A 14,941-nucleotide genomic window follows, 5' to 3' on the forward strand; every position below is an offset into this window, starting at 1 on the left:
GAATTATATCAATACATTTATACTCGACATCTTTTGTTATTGTGATAAAATCAAAAGTTTCTGGTGCGAGAATACAGCCCAGACACTTCATCTAAGTTTTATTATATACGTTTTTGCTATGGTACACTGTGTTTGTATTTGTTAGAAAGTGTGTTCTCTACATTTGACCCAGCCATCAGAAGTAATGGGTCGACCACAGAGCATTGCCTGGGGACCCATCTCCAGATTTTGAGCCAGTCTGTCTAATTCCTCATTCGATTAGAAGTGGTAGTAGAAAAAGTTTCAAAGGGAATTATCTTGACGATGCTTTAGAATAGGCAATAGCGTAGGACAAGGTGAGACTTTGTAGGTTATCAGCTGTGAGGGAGAAGCTATTAGAGAACAATAGAGTGGCAGTTTTAGGCTATAAATCCTCTTTTTGGGCAAAGCTAATCTAACTCAGAGCAGTTTAAATGTCTAACTTCACAGCCCAATAACTAACTTCTCTCCCTAATACCTTCAGATTGAAAATGACTTCCAGACAGACATATCTATGTTTCAAAAAATATTGTCCAGATGATTATTTTTGTAACTTCTTCCACCATCTTGAGGTAGGTTTGGTCAGTGTCAGGACTGCCTTGCCAGATGGTTTAGCATAATTTGCATGTGTTGAACTGGATGGGCCGCACGCTCAGAAAACAGTGAGTAGTGAGCCTTTCAAACTACGGTATATATTAGAATTTTAATCAATAAGTACTTGTCTAATGAGATCTTGCAGAATTTATAGTAAATAAATGCAGAAAGGTCCTTTGAGATCATAATAGATTTGTATTTAGCAGTGATTATTATGTAATGACTGTCTAATTTACAAGCTTTCTATATAGACAGCACGTCTCGAATCACAAAGGAGCTACACTGGGCTTCTTCTTTAGTCCATATCTCCCACTCCTCGTCCTTACAGCTGCCGTGACATTCGTTTTTTAATGCTCACCCGCAGCCTCTTCTTCCTACAGCAAGATAGAGGAAAAGGCCAAGGCAGAGGTTCAGTTGTGATATGAAATGTTCTGATTGCAGCCCAAGTCTCTAGTCTCCTTAAGAAAATTGAATTGACCGGCGGTTACGTCCCTGTACAGTGGGCAGTGTGACCTCCTTCACCTCTGCCTTATCTGCCCAGCCACAGACTGTCCTATTGGTGTCGCCTGAGCTCTGTGTCCTTTCTTACATCTGACAAAGTGTGCATCCACCGGCTACATTTTGAAATATAGGCCTCAGAGGAGCAAAATGCTGCATATCACTGTAGCAGAAAAGCACACCTGCTTAGGAACATCTAGTGGCTTTTTAGCTTTTTATCACTTATAACACAAGTCCTTTTTGCGATTAATTTTCTACTAACACTGCACAAAGTCTCTTATATCATACTACACTTTATTTGTTGTCATATCTCTTTATACAATGCAGTTTCTCTATAGCATATACTCACGGCTCACTTCCTGTATTCACTACCCTTCAGTGATCCATTTTCTATGCATGGTTTTAAAACTCAAAGCACATAATTGCTCCCTGTGGCCCCTTGATTTTCTAGTAATTGCTATCAATGGTTCTCACAGCCTGCTAATGTCCCTAATGCTCTAGTTTTTACCTGCGGTCATGTCCAATACAAATGAAATGAAATAGACTCAGATGATTCGCACAGCTCCCCAAAGGAACAACTCTATGTTCCTCACAGCAGGGATAGGCTGTGACTGTTCTGTGCGTTGTCTCAAGTTGTCACCAGAAAAGTTGATGTAGTGCTCTCCAGTTGATTGTTTACTGTCAGGGGCTTTCTTCTCTTGTCTATCAACAGAAACATGTGGAATCTAATCTCAGCTCTGCAGCCTCACTCAGAGCAGCACCAGCTACAGTGTGACACCACTGCTCCTGAGAGACTGCAGCATTTTGGCTTCACCTGTTGTTTTCTCTGAATCAGTTGATGATGCCATTCAGTGGCTATGGAGCACTGCAGGAGACAGGCTCAGGCTGTGCACAGACTGGCCAATAGTCTGAACAAAACAAGGACTCATTAGAAATAATAACTTTATTCTGGAAAATTTTAATTTCACAAGGGATTTGGAGGTGGCCCAAACAACAACAACATCCATATTTATTATGTCACATTAGGGTGCTAACTATTCCACTCTCCCCCAACTCAGCCCTCATTGGGCAGTGATGGAGTACCTAGCAGACAGGTGGTGCAGCAGGGGCCTGGCTCTGAGGGGGCTCTGCCAGTGTGATGTGGCTCCCTCCTGTGAAGAATGTAAAATTGATAAAAGCACATAGACAGAGGGAAAACCCTCTGACTACCTCAGTGGCTCCTGCTGCTTGTTGTTTTGGGGAAATTAATTTAATAAGTGGATCAGGAAAGTGCTGTGATGGCTGCCCAAGCTTCAATTTGCATATTAATGTAGCATGGAGCCGGCAGCCTGCAATGTTTATAGATGCAAGGCTGAGGCAACGGTCTTTAATTACCTTTAGTTTGTATGCCTTTGGAGGTGACAGAAGGAGACACTGTGCAAGCAGACAGACAATACTGTTGAAGACACTGACAATAAATACATTGTACTACATTTGCATGTTTGTTTTAAATGACACTGGTCAGCTGTCGAGAGGCTTCGGTGATACTGGTATTACCATTCAAACAACTAAATCATCATGTATTTGAGTGAAGTGATTTCATGGATATGTTCCACACAGATCAATATTTAATTGTTTGTGTTTTCGGAGCATTGCAGCTTCAATCATCAACATATAATGGATACGACACAACAAGGCCAAGTATGAGGTTGATCATAATTGCAAAGACAAATTAAATTGTCTACACTTTTGTACTTTTACATAAGAACAGGTGAGTGAATATAATACAAAGAAAGACACAGAAAACCACATTGTTTGAAGTCACATGTACTCTATGTATGTAGGTGTATGTAGGTCGAGCTCATCCCATCCCTAGTGAAGATTTTGCTGTAGCTGTTGTCGAGCAACACTTCCTTAATTTCCCCTGTTTCTGTCCCATGTTTTTTGACCCTGCTATTTCTGACAGTCATGTTCTGTCTTTGTGAAGCACAGATCCAAGTGGATGAGTCTATCTGTCAGCGCCTCTGCTTTGATCTGCAGAGTCTCGTCACAGTGACATACAGCCAGAGCAGAGCTGTGATCTGACAGTTCAAACCTGCATCTCACTTCACCTGTCACACTCTGTCTTTACATTCCTCACATCTCCTTTTGATTTTACATTGCACTGCAGTTATTTGTTACACAAAATAATGCTTTTTGGGTAATACTTAAATCTGATGGTATGATGGTAATCCTTAAATCTGAATAAATGAAAATAGTTTTTTGAATTAAACTGTTTTAGCCTCTTTAAACTGCCCAAATCTAAAATTGCCCTAAACTCTACTTTGACCATGACTGTGTTTTGTGACAATTTGTATCATTATTCATCTATGTTTCATGGCTGTTCTTAGCTTAAAGGCAGATGTAAAACCAAGAATAGGTCTAGATTTAGGCAGCTTGATATACTAACCACTACTGTGAACAATGCTCTAGCCAAGTTAGCTTGGCCAATGTCAGACTTAAAGGGAAATCAACTTTAGTGGGACTTCTACCATGTTAAAAGATTGTTCCCTCATCAAAAACATGCCTGAATTGGTTTTAGATGTATGTTTTGCCCTATTCAAGCCCTCCTTATGGTTAGCAGTACGATTCTGTCCAATGCTCAGTCTACAAGTCTACCTCACTTATGCTCCCCCACAGCAATTTTCCATATATATATAAACAAAAGCATGATAGAAATGATGACTACAACTTCACAAACCTGATGTGATGTGCATTTGTGGGATGCACGCTGATTGTGTTGTGATAGCGCTCTGAAGGGGGAGTGACTCAGTGCAGAGAGCAAAGAGCAAACAATAAGCTCATTAAAACCCTAATTTTATGGTAATCTTTTTTTTTTTTCTAATTTCAACCGTCATTATCATTCAGTGTTTGCTCTTTCTCTACACATTTGCACCATTTCTATGCAGCATGCTTTTCTTTTTACTTTGTTTTCATAAGAGATTACAAGATGTTGTTGGATATCCTGGCGTGCGGTGCTTTGATAAACACGATCCTGCTTTGTTTATGTCTAGTTTGGAGTCTGCACTCAGGGCACGGGCACAGAGGGGAGGCGAGGAGGGCTAATAAACTCTGCTTTTATAAGCCCCCGGGTCACCACATCATCTGTATGCTGCAACCAGTCCTGTCCTCACCTCACTGCACACTATCTCAGTATACGCCTGTAGGAAATTACATTCTCACCTGCAGTATTCATCACTGACTTTTAATTACATGGTTAAAAGTATAATGAACAAATTTATATAATTTATGGAAATCAGTTATGCATATTTATCATAATTTTGGAAAGAAGTTAGTAAGTAAGTAAGTAAGTAAGTAAGTAAGTAAGTAAGTAAGTTAATAGTTTTAGGAGAACTTAAAGGGCCAATATTATGTCATTTTCTGATCTATGTTATCTATATCTATATCATGTTGTTTCTTCATCACAAACAGACCTGGAGTTGTGTTTTGTTTCATTCCCACATGTTTAACACACAAACCCTGCATATAACGGTTGAGTTCTTGTCTAAAACTGAAAACACTCTGTTCCACCTTGTGATGTCATATAGTAACACAGGAAGTGCTCCAGTGTTTTTTGAAATTCCAAAAAACCTTCATTAGAATCATTTGGATGATTTCAGCCCTGGTATTGCCAATCTCTACTGAACTTAAGGTAAAAGGAGCTGTTAACTTCAAAACTACCACTTCATTACATCACAAGGTGGAACAAAGTATTATGACCTTTGTAGATGTTGACATACTACTAATAAATGTTACTCAGACATGTGTAAATGAAACAAAACAGAACTCCAGGTATGTTTTTGAAGAGGTAACAACATTTTAACATGGGTTAAAACTCACAAGGGTCAATTTGGTGTAATCCAGGACCTTTAAGCATCCCTCTTTTTCTTGTGAAACCATTGTTTATGTAATAACTGAATAATGAAGTATGTTTTAAGATTAAATTCACTATCAAGGACCAAGGACCACTCTACTAGTCAAAGTCAAAGTAGTCCCTGACATGGTGGCTGCAGTTTCATTTATTAGTATGTTTTTTTTTTTGGTTTTTTTTTATTGCTAATTTGTTTTGAAGGAATTTAAAGAGCTTCAGAAATAGCATGCCTCTTCAAAGTTCTCAGTATTGCCTTATGCTTATGCAATGCAGCAGTCTGTGAATATATTAGTTGTTTGTTAAAAATTAGCCTGGGACTGAATACATTTACATGAACAACTAATCCTGTATTTCCCATAGAAAAGAATGTGAGCGATTGTGTCTCGCTCGTTCCTGACCAGCCATTGCCTCAGCCTCCTGCAACCCCCAGAAAAGCATAAGCAGTGAAAAATGAACCCATAACTACTAAAAACTAAAATGCATTAAATTTTTTCCTCTTTCTTCAATACAGCAGTTGGACTTATAAGAAAGCAAGCAAGGCAAGGCGAGTTTATTTGTATAGCACAACTGGTACACAATGTAATTCAAAGTGCTTTACAGAATAGTAAGGATATTAAAATCACAATACAACAAATCAAAACATAAATTTGCCATATGCGCAGCTAAACAGAACCATTTTGCGCCTGGATTTAAACATTGTCAAAGTAAATACTTAGAAGAAGTGAATTGCTGCCTCTTTAAAGGAGACATATTATGCAAAATAGACTTGAATGAGCTTTTAACCATGTTATTATGTTTTTTCCCATCATTAGCTTGCTCAGAGCTGTATTTTGATTGATTCACGCATGAGTAATCCTGTATTGTCGTGAATTTGAGCTTAAAGTGCTCTGAAAATTCCTGTCACCTCCCTCCTAATCCCGCCCACTTCGCTGTACTTACTTGTGATTATTCAAAACATTCAAACACCAGGTCATATCGTGTTCAAAATATCACGTAGCCATTTTTGAGCAATAAAAACCTATAAATGAAAATCTGATGCTCGCTGCAGTGAAATGCTACAACGAAGAGGAGGAAGTCAATGGATCCGTTCCAATTGTTGAGCTGTTTTAGATCAATATTGCAGTTTACAGTGAAGAAAATGTAAAAGTTTAATGATAATACCTGGGAAAATATCTTCTTTAAGGTGTTTTTTTTTTTACTTTATGCCAAGAAACTTTTTATTTACACACATCAAATCAAATTAAACGTGCATATTTTGAATTGACACTGAATTCTATGATGCTATTCTTACTTCTGCTTTTCCCAAATCCGCTACATATGAAATGGTCTGAACATGAAAAACTCTTCCTCAGCTGCACCCAATAACCTTGAATTGAGAGCTGAATCTCTTGAGTCTGGTTTATTGCCCAAGAGCTTGATTGTCCTCATCACCGGAGCTGGACGGAAATATCATTGGTATGAAGGGGAATGATAATGCCCCATGTCACAGCCAATCTCGCTCACATACTCAATTCTTCTTGTATGCTCCAAAGGGACGGAAAAGGGAATGTGCTGTGCCATTACAGTGAAAAATAAGTTAGATAAATGGTGAATGCTGTAGAAGATCGTTATCATGTTTAAGGTCAAGTTTGTACTAGTGTGATCAGCGCTGCACAAGCTTATCAAAAAATTGTTACCTTTTTATTAGGGCTGTGTGATTTGAATCCTATTTAAATTCAGAGTGCTATAGGTGGTTTTCTGATTATAGAATGAGATGATGTCATACTCCCAGACCATTTTCCTTAATGTATTTTTTATTTTTTATAAGAAGACTCAGAAAAAGTAAAGTGACAGTGAAGTGTAGTGACCTCATTTTATTGTGTTGTTCCACAGCTCTTTTGTTCATGTCTTTATTGTTTTGGCAAATGCATCTCTATGAAGGTTTTACATGGTTGCAGCAAACATGGCGGTTTTTAGCAATAATATTTTGATATTTATCAAATGTTGTGATGTCATTTGAAACTCAGCAGTTGCCATTGCTATAAAAAAAAAGTCTAATCATGAACAATTTAATGAACAATTAGCAGTTAATGCTTTTTGTGAAGATCCATGGACTCCTGTTCTGTTTTACTTTCATGTTCCCCTCCTCATAATTGTACTATTGGTCTTCATACCATTTGGCCATTTTGCTATGCAGTAAAGTGAGGGAAAAGTGACACTGACTACTTATTCAGCTAATTGTGATGCCTTTGTTGTAATTATAATATAAATGAAAATATTCAGATGTATGATGCAGGGCATGTATTCTGTTAAATGTGTCTTCACAAATGGGGCTGCAAAAGTCCATTAGAGATAATTAACTTAAAAATGCAGTTAAGTAGGGCTGCTATCTTTGATTGTTCTCAGCTTAGCAGTTCATACATGTTAGACGAGAACTAGGGGGATTTCAGTTGAAGCATGTTCTTGTTTGATTTTGTAATTTTCATTTAAAAGAGCAGAAATATCCAAGGATGAATCATGAACTTTATCGAATCAAATGTTAGGGTTCTCTCAAGGCTTGCATGTTGTGATACTGCTCTGGCCGTGAACTTTATAACTACCTTTTTCAATTAGAGCGAGTGCATATGATGGAGCTGCTGTTTCTGACTCTGCTGTCTTAATGCTATTTGTCACAAAGATGTCTCTAAAGGTGAATATAACCTTTCAATTAAATAATCCTTCTTTCAAACTTATTCGGTCTAAGAAAATGTACTTATTCCTTAAGGACTTGCATCTGAATTACTGCTACATATAAGACTGAAGTGACCTTAAAGAAAAGAAAACGATTGAATTTGAAGTGTTTCCATGGTATCGAGTCTAAAGAAGAAAAAACTTTAACAACTGGAGGTTTTTCAGGCACTAGGGTTGTAGAAAGATTTATGTTGAACGTTTTGTATACTTTGATTACAAAAAATACATATATATTCAGTTTAGAATAAGTGCCTTGGATAAACATATACATTCTTATGAGGCTTCAAGTGGGTATAGGCTTTTTACATAGTACATACAGTAAGTCTGTCCAATTTATATTCCGATTACTTAAAATTCATTTCTTTCTTTACCAATTTTGATTTACTGACAGAGCAGGAGCGACACCCTACAAAATACATTTGAAGAGGTCCGTTTTACACTCAGTTTTTCCCAGGATTGTGCCCGAAAACCTAAAAAAGTTGTGCCCCATCATTTTACATGCCAATCATTTTTCTTGGATGGTGGATTATCACATTTTTATATAGAGCTTTTCCACCTTCAACACACTCAAAGGGATTTACATCAAGGAACCACTCACCCGTTCACACGCATATTCATACACCAGTGTACACAGACAATATAATCGCACCGCCAACCTGTGGGTTAGTGGATCTGCCTGCTCAACCAATGATGATTACCGGTATGTCAAGAGCGGGATTCAAACCGTCAACCTTCAGATCACTTCACAACCTCTCTACCAACTGAACTACTGTTTCCCCTGTCTATAACTCTTGGAAATGACAAATAAATACAATATTTTTTTAGACCTGAAATGAAAAAGCACTAAAAAAGAGAAAGAGTCTGCAAAAAAGCATCGTTACTGCCACATCCCATAAAAATTCAGAAGTTGAAATCTTAATTTGGCTTCTCCAGAACAGTGCTCGAGGCAATGCCACGTTGCAGAAAGCATGTCTTTTTCACTCCCTCAGACACAGTACTGCTTACGAAACTGTGAATGAACCATCACTTATTCCAATATATGTGACTTTTTAATACACTTGTGTGATGAAGCAGTCTGCTTTAATTGTGCATGCTCATTATTTTAACATTGCCTTTTTACCTAGTTTAGGCGAGGAGGGCTCTATCATTAAAACCTCCTGTGGTGCTATTTCTTATTTTAATTGCATGCGTTGAAAGTATATAAATATATTTTTTAAACCACACATCAAATAAAATTCCCTTTTTTGTTTGTTTTGACAGTCAAAATCTAATAATAGATTGTGTTTCAAAGATAATTTGGTATGTCCTACTATTTTCCTTAGATGAAGCATGTGTTCAATCTACACTCTATGAAAAAATATATTGCTAATCTCTTTCAGAATAAGGGTGATATGCTGTCCTTTCCTGCTGCTTGAACAAAGACTAACTGAATTATACATGTAAATAAAAGATGCATAGCTATAATAACAATTGTCTGTGTAACAATTGCAGCTTCTATCATTTTTATATTGTTATTGCATTTACTGGTACTCATGTTTTTCAGCCAGTGTATGCAGTACATTACTTGTCCTATAGTCCACATTTAGCGTGTCCCTGAACAAGCTGCATTACTGTATTGTGTGTTAAATGCCAACCACAGCTGGGTCTGAGCTCATCCGGTGCTCTTCAGTGCTGCACTTTATTGATAGAAAGGTCATCGCATATGAAAGGGATCGCCATGGTTACAGACAGACAGTAAAAGTGCTGCTTCCTATTTAATTTTACATCCTCTGTATCTAAGATGGCTGCTCCTCTCAAGCCTTGTAAAGAAAATAATGTGAAACACTGTCTTTGTACTATAAAGGTGTTCTTAATGCATTCTTTACACACTACAATGATGTTATTGTATTCATTTATCTTACATACACAGTTCTACAGTTGCTTGCTTTTCCTTTGTGCCTTGCTTTACTTAAACATATTAGACCTTGGTGTCCTTGAATAAGATTGAGTTCAACAGTGTAAAAGCTGTGTACAAGTTTCATTATTAACATAATTTCCTTTTGTTGTTTTTCTTACTGTTCATGTCTGTGCACGGCTAGATGTATTTAGTAGATGATCAAAAGCTTTCAAGGGGCCATTCGAACTGCATACCTGATTTTGAACAAAGGCATTTCCTGTGTAAACAATGCTTAAAGGTGTACTATTTAACTTTTGTAAATTATGGGGCATTCGCTACCTGCTGGTTTCCATAGAGATCAGAGTTATTGCTTTATCTGAAATGTTCCACTGTATGGTATTTGATAATTTAACGCCACTGAGACGAGCAGAAGACACTACCAAGGCCAGGTTACAGGTCTGTGGAGAGGCAACCAACTTCACATGAATGCATGATTTTCAAGTTGTTTTTTTTTTTTTTTCAATAAACACCTTTACTTGAATAAATACAAGATAGATATGTTTAAAGCCATACTTTGGAACATTCCAGGCAAAGTAATACCATCTTCATGGAGAAAACAGAAAAGTTACAAGTGCAACACAATGGCTATGTTGTATTTCCTAGTACAATGTAGTAACTTCCAACTAATTTGTTGTGTAGATTGTATTTGTCCAGTTTTGTACACAGCTGTTTTCGAGCATCACTGAGTTACAACAATTCAATATTGGCCCAGACATCTAAAGCAAACATTTGTGTCAGTGTAGAAACTGTTTTGCTAGTCCTTACACATTGTCAATATTAAACGCTTCCACTGATGGAAAATCTTGTTCAAATGAGTCGCCCATTTTTCGGTTTCCAAAACACAGCACAGAAAGAATTCTTTTTGGTTAGCACTTCTGAAGTTGTAAGAAAAATCACAATAAAAAACATTCCACACATCTGTCTTTTAATAAGCATTATTACACTTTGTCAGTATAAACCACATTTTAAGACTTCTCCAGGCAGCGATTGTTTATTACCAAAAACACAGCAGGGTTCCAAGTGAAAATAAAGCAAAGAAATACCAAGATTATATGGTAAAGACTGATATTTATTTTCTCACCACAGATAAAAAGAAGAACCATGCGGACTCATCACAGAAAGTAAAGCAAAAACAGTCCATGTCTTTGTACTTTGAAGTCGCTGTCACAGTTCGTATCAGATTCTGGATAATAACACTCTATCCAGTTTTATAAAAATCAGAGAATATGTCCCCATACACCTACCCCATAGACTTTACCCTCCAATCATTGAGTCGCGCCCAAACAATGATCACAGTATTTGAATAAGTAATTTGGTGCTTGCCTCAGTCCCCAGAAGTCTTAATAACTTGGAAGAGTGTAACGTTGTAGAGCACTTGATGTCCGTTATTCCAAGTATACAGCACTCTCTCTCTGGGGTTGTAGTCCATCATTGAAATATGCGAATACTGATTGTGAAAGGGGATATCCGTGTACTCATAAGTGGATGTATTGGTGTAATAGGCAAAGTAGATTTTGGCCCCTGCTAGATGGGAGTTGGTGACATAAAGCGTACCGCAAATCATGAACGACTCCCCAGCACTTCTTTTGGGGAAGCCAGTGTCCCAAGTCTGCAGTACTTCCAGACTTTGGGGCTCCATACGGCTGATAACGATGTTCCCCGCATTTGGGATAGTGGTGTACACAGCCCAAAGTCCATTCTCATCTGCCATTAGATCGATATCAGAAGACCCACCCCAGGAGTATGGAAAAGTGTTGTTGTAGCCAGCTCCGCTAAGACTTCTCTGGATGAGCACACTGCGAGAGCGAAAGTGGTATTTGATGATGATGTTGCTCTGATATTTGTTGTAGTACAGGGAGCCATTGAAGACGACGTGACCAGTGCCAGCCCAGGGGTGTGGTAACAGGTGCTGTACAAAATTCTGTCCCTTTATAAAGTCATTCATGGTGCGGTACTCCAGAACACGGCGTCCTTTGAAGTAGCCGTCCATGTACCAGACCTGCAGAAAAGGAGAATATAATCATTACAACCAGAGACAGGAAAAGAAGGACAAACTTTGGTAGCCTGATAGAGAGGAATTATGATGATGATTTTGCCAGGGGGAAAACGGCATTGGACAGAAGATGGAGGGACTGAAGGTGCTGATGGAGCTGCTGCTTCGTTGTTAAGATCACAGGACAGTTCAGGGTACAAAGATTTGGCTTGTATTCACTGAAAAGAGAAATACTGAAATGATTCTGTTTAAATTAAACTAAACACTGTTTTTACTTTATTATTTGAAAGACACAATAACTAACTAGTCTTACTCCGATGGACTTTTCATGCCTGATATTTGTTGTTGCATTAGCCAATGGCTCAAAATCTGCACGAAACAATGTTGCAATCTTCCATTCTTTGATCCAAAAGGAATTTCAACCAAGAAAATACACGTAATAGTAATCTTAGTAATCTTTGGTTTGTGAGCAGGACCACACTAACCTGAACATCACTTTGTAGAATATCACTTTGTCTCCCATGATCATCGTCTTCATACCTAATACATATTTACACTGCCTTGTGAGGTTGTTTTGATGTCCAATAGTGAAGCATATCTAAGCTGAAATTTAAGTAACAACACATCACAACATTTGTGCATCTTTTGAGATCGACAATTGCTGGTCCACGTTCGTGACAATAGTGATAGTATTCTTCATTATCGCCAGTAGCAACGCCTGCAGCAATAAGCATATTGTGTATGCTACTGTGTGTGCCATTGAGCTGTGCCAAATGCCTCTCTGTGTGTGCAGCACTATTGATCTCAGCTGAATGTGGGAGTGAAGACATTGCATGAGCTTTGCAGTCAACCACCGCCTGTGCTCTCTGGCCTTCCTAGTCCACAGTTACAGAAAATCAATCCATTTAGCAGCTCTATCTTTTTCCTCAAGCACTCTCAGCGGATTGCTCCTCTGACATGGGCTTCTCTCCGCCTGCGTTTCCCATATCATTCCCTCAATGCCTCGCCCAGGCACAGTTCAGCTGCAATTGATTCAATTAAACCACACTTGGCTAAGATATTTATTTTGTGCTTAACATATCAAGCTAGGCATTACTGAAGCCTAATCCACATTGAACTATTGCAACACTGGTAATTTTTCCACTTTTCCTTTTTGCTATGTCAACAAGTACAAGTCTCAAAGAAGTTACACTGTTTTTATGGAGCCTGGGGAAAAACAGTTGGACAACTATTTTGCAACTAACACTATTATAAGCAAATCCAAATGATCACCAGTATAATGCAGAACAAAATCTTGTTACTTATCTTTGTAAACTAATCATTTTGTTACTCCTGCATGTTCACATTTTTTGCATAATATTTTAAGTTCAAGACATCCTCAACTGTCCCATACGAATATTTGTTTTCTGCATTTGACCCATGCCTCTTTCAGTACAGATGGGACAACTATTTTGACTTTTGCATTTACTGTAATTCCACTCATGGCAGTTATATAATAATAATACATCAGACTTATATAGCGCTTTTGGACACTCAAAGACAATTTACAAACAAGAAGAAAAGAGTAGAAGATGGTGCTGGAAATCATGGGGGAATGTCAAATTGAACAGGTGAGTTTTTAGCTGTGATTTGAGGTGCTGCTATGAGTCGGAGTTCCTGATGGGTAGTGGGAGTGAGCTCCAGAGGGTGGGGGCAGCGGAAACGAAGGCTCGGTCCCTCAAGGTTTGCTGCTGTCCTGATAAGGGGAGTGAGGAGGTTGGTGTCAGCTGATCTGAGGTGGATTGGTTGGGACAGTGCTGATAAAGGAGTTCAGGGAGATAGGGAGGGGCCAGGTTGTGAAGGGACTTGTAGGTGATGGGGAGGACGTTTTATTAGATGCAGTATAATGCAGGAAACCAGTGGAGCTGTTTGAGGAAAGACGTGATGTGGTCTCTGGAATGAACGTGGGTGGGGAGGTGGGCGGCAGGGTTCTGGATGTATTGCATTTTAAGAGGTGGGTGGAGGGTAGACAGTGCAGAAGGCTATTGGAGTAGTCGAGTCTGGAGGTGATGAATGCCTGAATGAGGATTTCTGCAGTGGGCTGAGAGAGGGAGGGGAGAAGACGGACGATGTTGCAAAGGTGTAAAAAAAAAAGATTTTTGGTGATAGGGTGGTAGGGTCCATGATGATGCAGAGGAGGAGGGGGTAATGGTGTGGCCGTCGATAAAGAGGGAGATGTTCTGTGCCGAGGGAAGGAGAGCTTTGGGTATGTTTTGTGAGCTCTGTTTTGTTGCTGTTGCGTTTGAGGAAAGTGTGGTCCATCCAGGGTTTGATGTCAGACAGGCAGTTTGTGAAGGTGGAAAGAATGACTGGGGTAATGGATTTGGTGGAGATATAAACCGCAGTATCATCAGTGTAGCAGTGAAAATAGATGAAATGGGGAAGCATATAGATGATGAAGAGGAGGGGGCCGAGCACCGAACCTTGGGGAACAGCAGTGGTGACAGGGGAGTTATTTATGGAGATGTAGTGGTGATGGTCAGAGAGGTAGGAGGAGAACCAAGAGAGTGCAGTGTGGAAGATTCCAGTGGATTGTAGACGTTGGAGGAAAATGTCTTGGTCGAAGGTGCCAAATGCTCCACTGAGGTCGATGAGAAGAAGGATGGAGAGAGAACCAACCACTGTGCAGGCTTACCATGTAGTAGTAGTAGCACTGCAAAAATTCAAATTTCTCAATATGTGTTAACTCAATTTTGCAAGAAAATAAATATATTGCAAGGTGCTCCATACGACTGAAATTTGCTGTCTATTGGGAAAAAATGTACATTAGATTACAATATTTTTGTTTAACTTAACTGACTATTGTGTCAAAAAGTGTATTAAAATATCGCAAAACAGTCACATCTCTTCATATTGTGCAGTAGGCTGCCCTGACGTGTGTGAAATATAGTGCGAAAAAAGAGGGGATTATGAGGCATTAGGCATTGTTTCTCCTCTGCCTCTCCAATGACTCCCCTGTGCTGAACTCTGTAGTGGGAATTCAGCCAGGCCCCATTTGGAGGACATTGAGACAAAGCTGTTGTCTTATGCCTCTTAGCTTCCTCAAGGCTGCAATGTTTCTTCAAATATAATTATATAATGATCGGTGCGGGTGATGATGACAATATTGCTGATGCATCATGGGATAATGCATGAATTGATTGATGTAACAAGCCTCAAATTCCCAAGTAAATGAAGTCATAAAGATCAAGGCATTCAATCACGAACAGCACTGTATGACCTTTTCTGTCATGTAATATCTATTATCGAGGGGGTTTAAGATACA

General features: G+C 38.8%; 1 protein-coding gene across 2 annotated transcripts in view; it reads right to left on the bottom strand.

Moving 5' to 3' along the window:
- Positions 1–10,245: 10,245 nt before the first annotated feature.
- The window catches only part of olfm2a (olfactomedin 2a), a 47,421-nt gene continuing 42,725 nt past the window's right edge, over positions 10,246–14,941 (bottom strand). Inside the window, exon 6 of one of the 2 annotated variants that reach the window (XM_033971765.2) lies at positions 10,246–11,643. In XM_033971765.2, coding sequence (XP_033827656.1) covers positions 10,969–11,643 — 675 coding nt within the window. In that variant the 3' untranslated portion in view covers positions 10,246–10,968. The remainder of the gene's footprint in view (positions 11,644–14,941) is intronic. The other variant, XM_033971766.2, reaches the window with a different exon arrangement.

Source organism: Periophthalmus magnuspinnatus, chromosome 8 (assembly GCF_009829125.3).
Source record: "Periophthalmus magnuspinnatus isolate fPerMag1 chromosome 8, fPerMag1.2.pri, whole genome shotgun sequence".
Taxonomy (NCBI): Eukaryota; Metazoa; Chordata; class Actinopteri; order Gobiiformes; family Gobiidae; genus Periophthalmus; species Periophthalmus magnuspinnatus.